We start from the raw sequence: 13,608 nt of genomic DNA, 5'->3' as shown, positions 1-13,608 counted from the left end.
TCAGTTTTTAATTCACCAGCTTTTCGACAGAGAAATGCTGCCATCTGCTGACGACTTTTGGTAACTGCAGCTTATTCACCGCCTCCTTATCTTCCCTTCTAATTGGCTGTCGCCCCTACGAGTCCTTGGAGAGGTCAAAAATAATGATAAAGAAATTTACCGGAGAGTCGCTGTGCTTTTGATATACAGTTTAGCCGTTCACATTTCTCTTGTTGGCTTATCCAGTCCAGCACCGAGACCTCTTTTTCAGGTGCTCATTTAGCCTGTCAGCTAGCTAGCACAGCTAGCCTCAGCAGCTGGTGGCTATGGCTGCAGTTATTTTAAGTTTCCCAACTCTGCAGGGCCTGAGAATATTCACGCAGTGAGTACCTAAAAGCACTGAATGGCTGTTATGACTTAAGAGAGGGTTTGACAATAAGCGCTCTCGTTTTTAACGCTAGCTTATAGGTGTCAAGTTGGGAGGCTATCCAATGTTATTCTCTATCTGAGCTAAGCACACGGCGCTAGCATTAAGCCTGTGGACACGACTTCTGACCTGCAGAAAATGTTATTTACATCCAACACCGAGACGCTGTCCTGATATATATGAGAATGGACCAAGGTTAAACGGCTAGCAAATTGACTGCTAGCGTTGCTAATGGTGCTAGCATAACATGTACATGTTTGTGGGAGCAACCTCGCATGCTGTCTAACTTGGCTCAAATTAGCTAGGTCTTTGTTTTTGACTGCAATGTGTTTCTTGAATGCTTCTTGTGATGAACTGCCTGTGACACTGCTGTGTGTTGCTCTAGCAGCAGCTCAGCCTGTGTAGTAACGAGTGGTGCTGAAGTTGTTATTTCTGGCTCTCCACAGGAAGCTGTCATGGAGCACGAGAGGCGTGAGGCTTGTTTCAGGAGGTGAGGAAGCATAAATATAAATGCAAAACTTCCAAAAGACTGAGTAACCAGAAAGTGATGCAGAAAGTCCAAAAATCACATCCACTACACAGAAAAGCAACATGCAGCCATTTCAGGAGCTGCTAGTGTTCAGCATGTTTGTTTGATTAATCTCTGAACTGATCACTTTCCAATTTTACAAATACTGACTAGCACACACTGTACATCGAAGACCATTACCTTGTTGAGGTTGTTTGGAGCAGTGATGTCTGTCTTTTCCAGGGGTGAGAAGGATAGAAAAGGTGCTGATTGCCAATCGAGGAGAGATTGCATGCCGTGTGATGCGTTCAGCCAAGAAGATGGGTGTACGCTCAGTGGCGGTGTACAGTGATGCAGACACACACTCCATGCATGTAGCTATGGTAAGACACTGGATCCTTTTACTTTATAAGAAGTAGTTGTTTATAATTCCCTGAAGCCGCCTTTAATTGATAAAATATGACATTGTTTTTGTTTTGTGTTTTAAACCTGTATTTGCTTTGTTATTGTTCAAGGCAGATGAAGCCTACCATATTGGCCCTGCACCCTCCCAGCAGAGTTACCTCTCTATGGATAAAGTTTTGGAAGTGGCCAAGAAATCTGGATCACATGTGAGGAATTGTTTTCATTATAGTATTTATCTTCTTTGTAACGGTTCTTTAAAAAAAAAAAAAAAAAAAAAATCAACTTATTTTCTGTTGAAATGTTGTATCTGCAGGCGGTCCATCCTGGCTATGGTTTTTTGTCAGAAAACACAGAGTTTGCTGAGGCATGTAAACAGGAAGGAATCATCTTCATTGGGCCTCCCTCGTCTGCCATCAGAGACATGGGCATTAAAAGGTTTGGACTCTTTGCTGTAACCCAAATTTATAGGAAAGAGAAATAATAACAGTGTGTTTCAACTCATGTGTTTTATTTTACTTTGTTTTTCAGCACATCCAAGCATATCATGTCAGCTGCTGGTGTGCCAATCATAGGTGGCTACCATGGAGAGGACCAATCTAATGAGAAGTTGCAGGCAGAGGCTGTCCGGATTGGATACCCTGTGATGATCAAAGCAGTTCGTGGAGGAGGGGGGAAGGTGAGAGGATGCATCAGAGCAGGCAGGCCGCGAAGTCAAGCTTTTGTCCAATCCTGGCAGATCAGCTGATCTCAGTGCCAGCCTTTATCAGCTGACACACGTCAACACCGTGACAGATTGACATTAAGTTGGGCCCAGAACAGAGTTATGCTGTGAGTTAGTCAGTCAGCTTTAGACTGTTGCCACCCTGACTCATCTGTCTTTAAAATTTTGCAGGGCATGCGTATTGCACGCTCAGACTCTGACTTCTTGGAGCAGTTGGAGTCAGCACGGCGGGAAGCCAGAAAATCCTTCAATGACGATGTCATGCTGATTGAGAAGTTTGTGGAGGACCCCAGGTAACACATTTAACTGTTAACCAGGCAGTTTTCAGCACCACCGTGTGGCCAAAATGTTGTCTTGTTTTTGTGACGGAGAGGTAGGGCTGTAACTAAAGTTGATTTCCGTAGTCGACTAATTTGCCAATTCTTCTTTGATTAGTCAACAATTATTTTAATAACTCTGAACTCCACTTCCTGTGGGCAAACCTCCTGTTCTAGGCTCCAGTACCACACCTGTTTAAGTCTGCCCACCTGTGAATATCACTCTGTTGTCTCGTTTTTAACATTACTCAAAAGGACCGTCAGAATATAAAATAAATAAATAAATATATTTGGGAATGCAAATTAAATTGCTAGTAGTATTTAACAAAAAAAAGTGCAAATAGGAAGGGTGTAAAAATGGCTTTTTTCCATAAGTTTGAATAAAATTCAAAATTAAATCAAAATTATTTTTTTACCCAGTCCGAAATCAGAAGTTTCCGAAGTTTAGAGATGATTCAGTTTATGAATTCACGATTGCAGTGGACATGCGCTCATGTTTGAGATGTTGTTCCCAGCAGCAGCTGATAACCAGGCTAAACATGACTGTCATGACTGTGCATGAGCCTCTTTACAGGACAAACTCATCTATGCGCATGTGCTTAATACTAGTAAAACAGAATTAGAAAAGACCTTTACTAATCAAAAATTTGGTTGTATATCATAGTTTCCTGGTTGATGCACTGTTCAATGCCAGTTAAACTGTTTATATACATAACTAATTATTGATATGAACCCACAGATTAACTACCTAACGTTAGGTGGAAGAGGGGGAAAAAAAAGTAGCAGACAGTGAGTTTCTGACAGATAAGCTAACATAGAATAGAATATCATAGAATAGCAACATCCTTTATTGTCCCTCATTGGGGATATTCACAATAACATAAACATTACTGGACAATTATTAACATAAACAAGGTATCAACAAGATGCACTAATGTAACTCCCCAAAACTGACCCATTCAGAGTTGACGTCACAGCTCCAGGGTGCCGGCGTTTTAAATGCTGGTGCTCTGCAGTAGTGCTGTCGTGGAAGGAAAGCTCAGCTTTGCACAGCCTGCTTTCACCTTTGTTTTCTGTGCAATGCTTTCACATTTTTTAAACTAAGAACTGTTCTTCTTCGTTAGTATTGAGTGCAGTCGGCAGAGGATATATACTGTCCTCATAGATTCCTGTAATGTATTGCAGTTATAAAAACAAATTGACGTGGTTTTAGAATATGATGTGTCGAAGGTAAAATTCCATGTTGACAAGTTTTTATAGTTATCATATTCCTGTGTCCTGTAGACATGTGGAGGTCCAGGTGTTTGGGGACATGCACGGCAATGCCGTCTATCTGTTTGAGAGGGACTGCAGCGTTCAAAGGAGACATCAGAAGATCATAGAGGAAGCACCCGCGGTGAGGGAGTGATAAAGTTTGAACAAAAGTTAAGAATAAAGAATAAATTTAGGTCAACACATCTAACTGAAATGATCCTGGCCTGAGGTTAACCTCGTGATAGCTCGATCGGCTATATCTGGAAAAAAATTCTTCTTGTTTTTCCATTTAGTGAAATAAATAATAGCTTGTTTCCCACTTAAATGAACATGTTTCTGTGTTGTGTGGCATTTTTCAACTGGATTTTTTACAGCCTGGTATAAGCCCTGAGGTCAGGAGAAAACTCGGAGAAGCAGCGGTTAGAGCAGCCAAGGCTGTCAACTATGTTGGAGCAGGTAAAACACTCACTCTCCTGCATTCATCGCACCAGAGTCATCCAGACTCGCAGTAAAATAGCTCTTGCACAAGCAGGGAGAAAAATTTTGTTTGTCTCACTGTGCAGGTACGGTGGAGTTCATTATGGATGCCCAGCACAACTTTTATTTCATGGAGATGAACACCAGGTTGCAGGTGGAGCATCCCGTCTCTGAGATGATCACTGGAACTGACCTGGTGGAGTGGCAGCTCAGGGTGAGGAAGGAGGGAGGGAGGGAGGGGAAACCACAATGTCTTCGAGGTTTTATTGACAAAAAACTGATTTGTGAAATTCTTTTCCAGGTGGCAGCGGGGGAGCGCCTGCCTCTCCTTCAGGAAGACATAATGCTAAGGGGACACTCGTTTGAGGCTCGTATCTATGCTGAAGACCCAAATAACGACTTCCTTCCTGGGGCGGGGCCTCTGCTGCATCTCTCCACTCCCTCACCAGACCAACATACACGTATAGAGACTGGCGTCAGAGAAGGTAGGAGTCAACTATATATACAAATAAATAAATTTATTTTTTACCCTTTCTTTTTTAGGGTATTAGTTTCTATGCTAAGGGTAGATGTTGTCATAACGATGGTGGATTGCTCAGTTCTCTCAAGTGGTGCCAAAGCTTTAGCTCTGTCCTGTAGCTCTTCACTGCTGAGCCCCACATATTTCTGGCCCACAACATCAGAAATAGGAATCTGTTCCAGTAAGGCACTAATAAAGTTAAATGGTGGGAGCTTTTAATCTGTGTTTGGTTTCAGGGGACGAGGTCTCGGCACATTATGACCCAATGATTGCCAAGCTGGTGGTGTGGGGAGAGGACCGATCTGCTGCCTTAAAAAAGCTGCGGTATTGTCTACGACAGTACAACGTAAGATACAAATGCACACTCTTAAATGATGCTTTGCATGTCGTGCTGCTGAATTTTTTTTTTTTTTAGATGAGCACAGGATTTACAAAAAATTTACTATAGCCACTGTGTGTGCGAGCTTCAACAATCAATGCCGAACACTTGAAAATGATGTTTTTGCGTCCTGTCTGTTCGTCTGTGCCCTCAGATAGTAGGACTAAACACCAACATAGATTTCCTGCTGAATCTTTCGGGCCACCCAGAGTTCGAGGCCGGAAATGTGAGCACCAGCTTCATCCCCCAGCACTACGCTGACCTCTTCCCCACTCCGAAAGCACCTTCTGGGGCAACAATCTGTCAGGCAGCCCTCGGCCTGATACTACAGGAGAGGAACCACACACTGGGATTCACCCAGAGCTCCACTGGTGAGGAGACTGAGATGATATTGTTTGGATCAGGACAAATTACAGCTGAAAAACTAAGTTTGTGCATCTGTGTTTTCCAGATCCTTTCTCCCCATTTGGCTCTAGCAGTGGTTGGAGAAACAACATCCTGTTTAACAGAAATGTGACACTACAGGTGGGAGATAAAAGTAAGTGACAGCCATACTGCGACTCTGTTGCCAGTTATTAAATTGCAATGACTGGCAGGTTAATCAGATTATGAATTTCTGAGATTTTATATGGAAAAGGCCAACCTTACTGTGTCTGTCGGGTCTGCAGAAATCCTTTTCTGGACATTATTTAACGTCGTAAGTCAGGAGAAGGTTGTGATTTTACTTTTTATTCAGTGTGAAACTGGTGACATTAATCTGTGATAGCCCAGCTAATGGATTCCTTTAAAGGTCTCACTACATTTATTGTGAGTCTAGACTAATAGTCGTAGCAACATAAGTAAGGTGAGCCTTCAGGGTCACCTGAACTGTACGCTTTATCAAAAACGAATGGATCGAGTCTAATTTTAAAAATAAAGGGTGTCTGTCTTCCACAGACTGGGTCCACGGGACAGGTGCCTGCTTCCCTTTCTACTTTTAGAAACTAGGAACCGCAAGTAAGCTTGCAGTCTGAGAGCAAAGTGCTCGGTACTTGGACTAAAGTCTTTAAGCTATGGTGGGGCCTGATTATTGACATGATTTTAAATGTAATTGTAGATTTTTCTTGGAGCCAATGAAGAAAAGTAATATGAGGGAAATCTGATGTCTTTCTAATCTCTGTTTGTACTCTTGCCTATTATTTTTAGAAGAAGCCATCCAGAGTAAAAATCTGGTTGGATATCATGTTTCTAAAATATTTAGGGCCAAATACAGTATCCTCAATTTTATCTGAATTTAGGAGAAGAAAATACAGGTGAGCCAGGGCTTTGTGTCTTTAAGATACGCTTGTAATTTAATTATTCTTTTAATAAGGTTTCATAGATAAAGCTGGGTATCATCTGTGTAGCAATGCAAATGTGTACAGTGTTTTCTCACTGACTTCTGTGTGTCAGGAGGACTCCTTGTGTACATGAAGTGAAGCACACTTAGGTCCATATACGCACTGACAAGTTTAGTTTTTTTTACCTGTTTACTGAAACATATTCTAATTATAGTTATACAGTGGACATGGACATAATATGTAGACTCAGTTTTCATTTGGGGGTATCCACAATTAAATTAGATGAAGTGTTTAGGAGTTTCAGCCCCTTAATATGTGCAACCTCTTTTTAAAGTAATTGGACAATGAGGTCACAAGGCTATTTCATGCACAGGTGTGGGCAATTCCTTCGTTGTGTCATTATCAATTAAACTGCAATGAAAGCCGCTGCAGTAAAGACCTGACAGGGTATTAAAAAGGAGGAAACCAAGCATCTGGTGAAGTCCATGAGTTCAGGACTTATTTTCAGTTATTTAATTTGTTCAGTTACTTTTCAGCCCCTTGAAAGAAAGAAATTATGTTAAAAAATTTCTTTAGTTCCTCAGATTTTTTTATGCAATGTTTTTGTTTAACCCATTCAATTATTGGTAATTAGTTGCAATGTACAGAACCAAAATTAGTAAAAGTTAACTCTGTCCAAATAATTATGACCCTAACTGTAGTTACTGTAGATGCAATTCAAAGCAGTGCAGCATGTTTCCTTTAATCTAGTCTAGACATAGTCTGGTAAAATGTTGTCAGAGGTGTCAACTGCTGCACTGAGGTGTTTTCCGCTGTCAGAGGCCACAGGAAGATCATTTGTAACCTTCACTAAAGCTGTTTCTGTGCTGTGATGAGCTCTGAAACCTGTCTGAAACTCTTCAAATAAGCCATTCCTCTGCAGATGATCTGTTAGCTGCTTGACAACTACTCTTTCAAGGATTTTTGAGATAAAGGGAAGGTTGGAGATTGGCCTATAATTAGCTAACACAGCTGGATCACGTGATGACTTTTTAAGTAATGGTTTAACTGCTGCCAGCTTAAAGGCCTGTGTTACTTAAAAGGTGAATGTAAATTAGTCACATTTAATTAATGGTGGAATTTCTTTGAGTCTTGTAGGAATGGGGTCTGAAAGTCACATTGATGGTTGTTAAAAGTCAACTCGGAAAGATCAACAACAGTTATTAATTAGTTCTTGGCTCAACAGAGATCTGGATGTCATATTTGCAGAAATGCATATATGTGCTCCACATGTAGGCTTGGATACACACTGGTTCAGACTGGGGGCATGTAAGCAGATCATCTTTGTCCGGTTTCCCTTATTTGACAGAAATTTTAAGCTTTTCAATTATTTATGATCATTAGATTAAACAAAGATCTATGCGTAAATGGAAATCTAATCAACAAAACCGATATAAAAAGAGTGATTTTTATTAGTGACGCTAGTGACTTTGTTTTTGCTTTTGGGGCCCGTCTGATTCGTCTTTATGCAGTTGATACAGATACACGTGTATAAGCTTGTGTGTGTGTGTGGTGACTTCAGGTTATGGATTTTAGCCACTGGACTGTTTTTGGAGGTTTTAAATCTAAAGAACGACACAATGAATGAAATCTTGTATGAAATTGGCTGAAGAAAATGTAGAAATGTGTTAATTTCAGTTTGCAGTCAAGTACAGTTGGGACTGACTCATAATCCGATTTAATGATTCTGTAAATAATTAAATTAAAGCCTGTCTGGTCTGTGACACATTATTAAGGAACTTGTATTCATTATTCAGTATTTCTATTAAAAAATGTCACTGAAAAGCTAAAAATAAAGCAGACAGCAGCAGCTGAGCGACTTATTTAACTAAAGACTTTGTGTCAGTCTCTCCTGTCTCTATCTCAAGACTGTTTTTAACAGGTTTTTTTGTTTGTTTTTACCATCTAGAAGTTGATGTGGTCATCATGTACAACCAGGATGGGAGCTACAGTATGCAGGTGAGCTGAGAAACTTTTTTTCGCTACAATTACTTAATTCCGTTTTATAATCTGTATATTTTGGGTATTTATTAAAAGTTTTCTCTTTACAATAAAAGTAAAGTTCTCCAAATTTGTAAATAACAGTAGTAAAATATGGGATGCCGGCGCTTAAACAAACCCAGGTTACTTCCCACAAAGGCATCACTTCTGCTTTCTTCTTTTAGGTTGGTGACGAGGTGAACCACGTCACAGGGGAGGTGGAGATGGAAGGCGGGGCATCATTCCTGCACTGTACTGTCAATGGCGTCAAGTCCCGCCCTAAACTTGTGATCCTGGACAACACTGTGCACCTGTTCTCCACTGTATGTATCTGTCCTGCTGCAGGATCTCATGCTCACTGACATGCACAGTGTACAGATTTGTATTTTACATATTCCTCAAAACCACTGAAATCCGAGTTTTCATCTATCATGTTGCTTGCAGTGTCTTCTATGCAAAACTCTTTAATGTTTGGTGAGTGATGGCCCAAAAAAGGCTTAAATGTTTCCCAAACATAGAAAAGCGACTTAAGCAGGAGAGGAGGGAAAAGTGGCCATTTTTACCTCAGCTGTTTTATTTACAGCTGATTTATTTTGCCTATGCAAAAGCTCCTTCTGGAGGTTTAAAGACGTTTTCTCCTCACCTGTCGCTGCACAAACTGTCTCTGTTTCCACTCCTAAGCCTTTGTCATCCGTTACATCTGTTGACCCGAGACGAAAGTCGACAGTCTGACGTCAGGGGGAATTAAAAACCTGTTTCAGTCCTCTCACCTCAGCTGTCGGTGAGCTGTCACTGCACTTTCTGACGTCTTTACCTCTTTGCTGCAGGAGGGAAGCTCTCAGGTGTCTGTTCCCGTGCCAAAGTATCGGGCTGGTGTTGGCGGCTCAGGAGCTCAGGGTGGAGCCGTGGCCCCCATGACTGGAACTATAGAGAAGGTGACTTTTTCTTTTGCGTAAAGGATATACCTGTTTTTCTAAAGTTTACTTTTAAGGTTCAATTTGAAGTTTAAATAGTTTTTTTTGGGGGGGGGGGAATGCTGCTCTGGCCCAGTAAAGTTTATTCACCAGTTAAAATGCAGTCTTAGTGGATCTAATAACATAAAAATACATCAATCACAGCCACTATTCTGACATCAGTAACCCAAAGTCCATGACATAATTTCCTTAGGGATAAATAAAGGATTCTGATTGATTAATGGAACCTTAGGCCACAAACTCCATCCAGTCAGGGAACAAAAGTTTGGCATTTTAGGAAATATGCTGATCTTTTTCTTTTTTTTGCTGATAATTAGCTAAAAGATCGATGCCACTGTCATGGCTGTGAGGATAAATGTTGAGCAAGTAAGTGGTTTAGGTTTTGTACTTTTTAGTATTAAAAAAAAACAGACCCACATCTACTGTACGGGTGCCCTTTAGGCTTATTAGTATAATTACACAGCTGTAAGACATAAAGGTGCAGTCTGCTTATTATTAGCTTTACATGCTACATGCTAAGGGATCCCACCTCTAACCGTTGTTTATACAAAAGTTAGAATAGTATCAATCTGTTTAGCTTAATTTTGATAGGAAAATAATCACATTTCCAGTTTGGTATGTTTTCATCTGGGACTCTGCTAGAATATCTTCCATAGTTTGGAGCTCTTGTATATCTTTCTGGGCCTTGGTGTAGCTCTTCAGTTCATCCACTGTTTGAAAAAGTAGCTTCAGCTTCTTTTGATTGGCTGCCGCTTGGACAGCATCAGCATGTGATCATGTACAGCAGAAAATAAGGACAATCGTAGTTGGTGCCCTCGTTTTTCTTCAGCTCGTAACAAGGTAACAAATAAACTTTGCTTAATGTCGTCAGCTTCTTTTAACACCTGCTCTAAATCAGTAGACAACAAAATGCCTCTGCTTCATGCCTCCAGTTAACTCACTGCTCAGACAGATGCAAATGCTGCTTAACAACAAGTTAAGCAACTGGTGATGACTGGAGAGTGATAGTAAATCCCTCTGCCTTGTTTATTACATGTATGGGGGCACGTCTGGGTGTATTACTGCTTCCCTCAAATCCACTAGCAGCTGGAGCAATGAGACTGGAGGAGATGCGATAAGAGCACACGGAAAAGGATTTCAAAATTAACTCTCAGCGTTGCAAGGAAGAAGTCATAATACTGTGTGTTACTTCTTTTTTATTTCTGAGCGACATCATTGGTTTGGTTTTATTGTATTGGTTTGAGATGAACGTCCCCCGTGAACAAACCACTGTTCTTGTGTGCAGGTGCTGGTGAAGGCCGGAGATAAGGTGACTGTGGGAGACCCACTGATGGTCATGATAGCCATGAAGATGGAGGTGAGGCACTGATGATTCTTGCCTTTTAGCCGGTGTACACACACAATGCTGAGTTTCTAATGATGTCACCTCTTGTGTTTTTTGCCTCCGCAGCATACGATCCGGGCGCCAAAGTCAGGCGTGATCAAGAAGGTTCTCTTCAGCGAGGGCTCTCAGGCCAACCGCCACGCTCCTCTGGTTGAGCTGGTGGAGGAGGAAGAGCAGGCGGAGGGGAGCAGCCAGTAAACACATCAAAGCTGCAGTTACACTAAAGGTAGAAGAGGGCTAGCACGTGGAGGGAAAGCTGTCAGTGTGAGCGAGTTTTGGCCTCCCGCAGGATTTAAATCATCTGTTCGACAAAGAGTTTGGGTCAGTCTGAGAGAGACGTGGCAGCCGTGTGTTTGCTGGATGTCTTCCTGCTAAAACTTCTATCATGTACAGCGGCGCTTTTTACTCAGCAATTCTTGCCTACATGTCAGCATTTCTCAAAGTTTCGGGGGGCATGAAACCACCGCAGTGGGGTGTGGATGACCATCGGGGAAATATACAGTCTGCAGTGCAGCGAGTGTGATTTACGCAGAGAGAACAAGCGAGAGTGTTTTATTCCACTAGAAGCTGATCTGGATTCGTCTTCATCGGCAGATCCATATTCTCTTTCTGCTGTCAGTGAATAATCTCTCCTTTCTGTGTTGGTCGGTGTCAGGCTTGTCGAGGGTGCTGTGATGGTTAAACCTGGTGAAATCCTTTCTGTTAGACTGTTTCCTGCCTTTAGTTTCTTTACTGTTTGTGTGTTTAAACAATTTCTAGATGAGAAATGAGACTTTTTTTCCTATCAAGTACAGTCTAAATGATTCTTGAAGAAAGTTGGGCTACTCAGTTACAACAGAATAATCATCAGTAATTCTAAATACCGTAATGTTGATTTTCAAAATGTATCTGATTATTTACCACAAAAATATCTTTGCTGGGGATTTTTATTGATCTTCAATTGTAATTAAGATGAAAACTAATGAATGAGGAAGGAAAAAAGGCAGTTTGAACGTTAGGCACAGGCTAGGGGGTTGAATGCAGCGCCACAGAGACCTGAAGGGAATAACCTTCGAACACCAGGCAGACCAGGCTAGATATCCCTGTCTGTGTCTCCATATCGCAAACATGGAGACAGCGGCGGTGGCAGGTGAGTGCTGTTGATCCTGTAACATGTTTGCTTACGGGTTGTTCTTCCCTCTACGTCCACAGCTCTCAGTGGCATTTTGATCACGTTTAGGAAAGAAACGCCTTACTGTAGCAAACAAGCGATTGGGGAGCTTTTCTCTTTAATTTCTGCTCTCGTATTCTCGCCATCGCAGCAGATTAAACTCTCCTGACTTTGACAAGTTCAGCTCATGTCAGGGCACATTAACAGCTTTCTCATTAATGGCTTAAACTCCTCTGAGGAGGCTTGTTACAAGTGCCAACTTATACAGTTGCTGCGTTTTTCCTGCAGAGTCATCAAACATGTGTCGGTTCCCTGAATTGGCACTCTGTCACCAAAAGCTACCACTCCTCGAGCCAGATTACTCTTTGATCAGAGGCTCTTTGCTTTAGTCTGGGCTTTTCAGGGAGGGGTGAAAGAGCATCGCTGTACAGGAAAGGAGTGCAGCAAGTTGACAACGTGAGCACAAGTTGTTTTTATTAATTAAAATCTGGCCACTCTGTGCTTCCAGACTGACTCCAAACTCTCCATTATTCACACTCACAACAAAAAACCACAGGTCTCCTTTAACCCTTCAGTCTGGTGCTGCCAGCACTCCAGAGTTCATTCTGTGACGAATCAGTTTCATGTGCAGCATTTCTGCATGCACTTGTCTCTCGGTTCAGAGTAGCTGCTGAAGGATGAAGTGTCGGTCACGGAGAGATTTTGGCGGACAGATGGTTTGCATCCGCGTAAATCCAGTGACTGAGTGATCTGCCACAGAGACGGCGCGTGAAGTGGATCGCTCTCTTCTCACTAACCGGTGTGCTTTGAGATCTTGTAGACTAAAACTGTCAGTATGAACACATTTCCTGGATGGTTTGTAGGTGTAAAATAATAAACTAGTCAAATTCTGTAATAAATGTTTTTTTAAAGTATAAACTGTCCCATGTCGTCACTGATGCGCCTGTGTTTGGGTTTTGAGTGTTTGTGGCTGTCGTGTCCTGGCGTCGCCTCCATCAGAGCTCAGTGTGACTAATGGGAACAGCTGCGCGCCTGTGCCGAGCCCTAAATGCTGTGTGACGGGATGTGAAAATGCCTGCTACACCGAGGATCTTAACTTCATCCACGCGACTGTGACTCGGGGCTTCACGCTCTGTGAGCATCGCTGCCTCACGCTGGGAACAGCTGAGACAGTCCACGTGCACCTGCTTTTACAGGTGCAGCCACTGCAGCACTTCTCACTCGCTGTCCTTATTGAAACTGTTTGTTCAACACACTCTGTTAAGCTTGTTAAGCCTGTTAAACACAGAACAGCCGGAAACTGAAAGGCGTGTGTTTGTGCTCACACATAAGGAAATGGGTTGGTGACTACCTTGTGCCAGTTCCTGTTCATACATTGTTTAAATCATGGTGACCTCAGTGTGGTTTGGGCCTCTGCATTTTGAAGCTTCAGTGCTGGCGCTTGTTTTTGAAGCTAGCAGTTGACTTACACGGATGGTAGGATGGTTTGCTACATTCTCAGCTAACCTAGTTAGCTTGGTTAGAAGACTGGCATTTATAAACTAAGAACCAATTGGTGCTAAGCAATGGACCAGAATTTCAGTCACTGGAAGTGAAGTTCAACAAGCACAGCACTTCTGAAATGATCTGTACTGCTAATACACTCCAACAGCATGCATGCACACATATGAGAGGTTCAGTGTAATGACTCATAGCAGATCAGGCCTAGCAGGCATTATTTGGGACAAACTGTCAGTAGGACCACACCCCTGTCAGTTAGGGTTAGGGTTTTTCCA

At 42.0% G+C, this 13,608-nt stretch overlaps 1 protein-coding gene across 1 annotated transcript; it reads left to right on the top strand.

Moving 5' to 3' along the window:
- Positions 1–98: 98 nt before the first annotated feature.
- Positions 99–12,751, top strand: mccc1 (methylcrotonoyl-CoA carboxylase 1 (alpha)). The gene is made up of 19 exons (XM_031733794.2): positions 99–361; positions 853–896; positions 1,158–1,297; positions 1,430–1,525; positions 1,633–1,754; positions 1,848–1,995; positions 2,212–2,333; positions 3,642–3,753; positions 3,986–4,067; positions 4,175–4,302; positions 4,390–4,573; positions 4,845–4,954; positions 5,142–5,358; positions 5,439–5,525; positions 8,255–8,304; positions 8,511–8,648; positions 9,153–9,260; positions 10,585–10,656; positions 10,750–12,751. The coding sequence occupies exons 1-19, from the start codon at positions 306–308 to the stop codon at positions 10,879–10,881; spliced, it is 2,148 nt and encodes a 715-aa protein (XP_031589654.1). The 5' UTR covers positions 99–305; the 3' UTR covers positions 10,882–12,751.
- The last annotated feature ends 857 nt before the right edge of the window (positions 12,752–13,608 follow it).

Source organism: Oreochromis aureus, linkage group 17 (genome assembly GCF_013358895.1).
Source record: "Oreochromis aureus strain Israel breed Guangdong linkage group 17, ZZ_aureus, whole genome shotgun sequence".
Lineage (NCBI taxonomy): Eukaryota > Metazoa > Chordata > Actinopteri > Cichliformes > Cichlidae > Oreochromis > Oreochromis aureus.
Note: the sequence above shows the minus strand (reverse complement) of the source record. Positions and strands in the feature narration are given on the sequence as shown.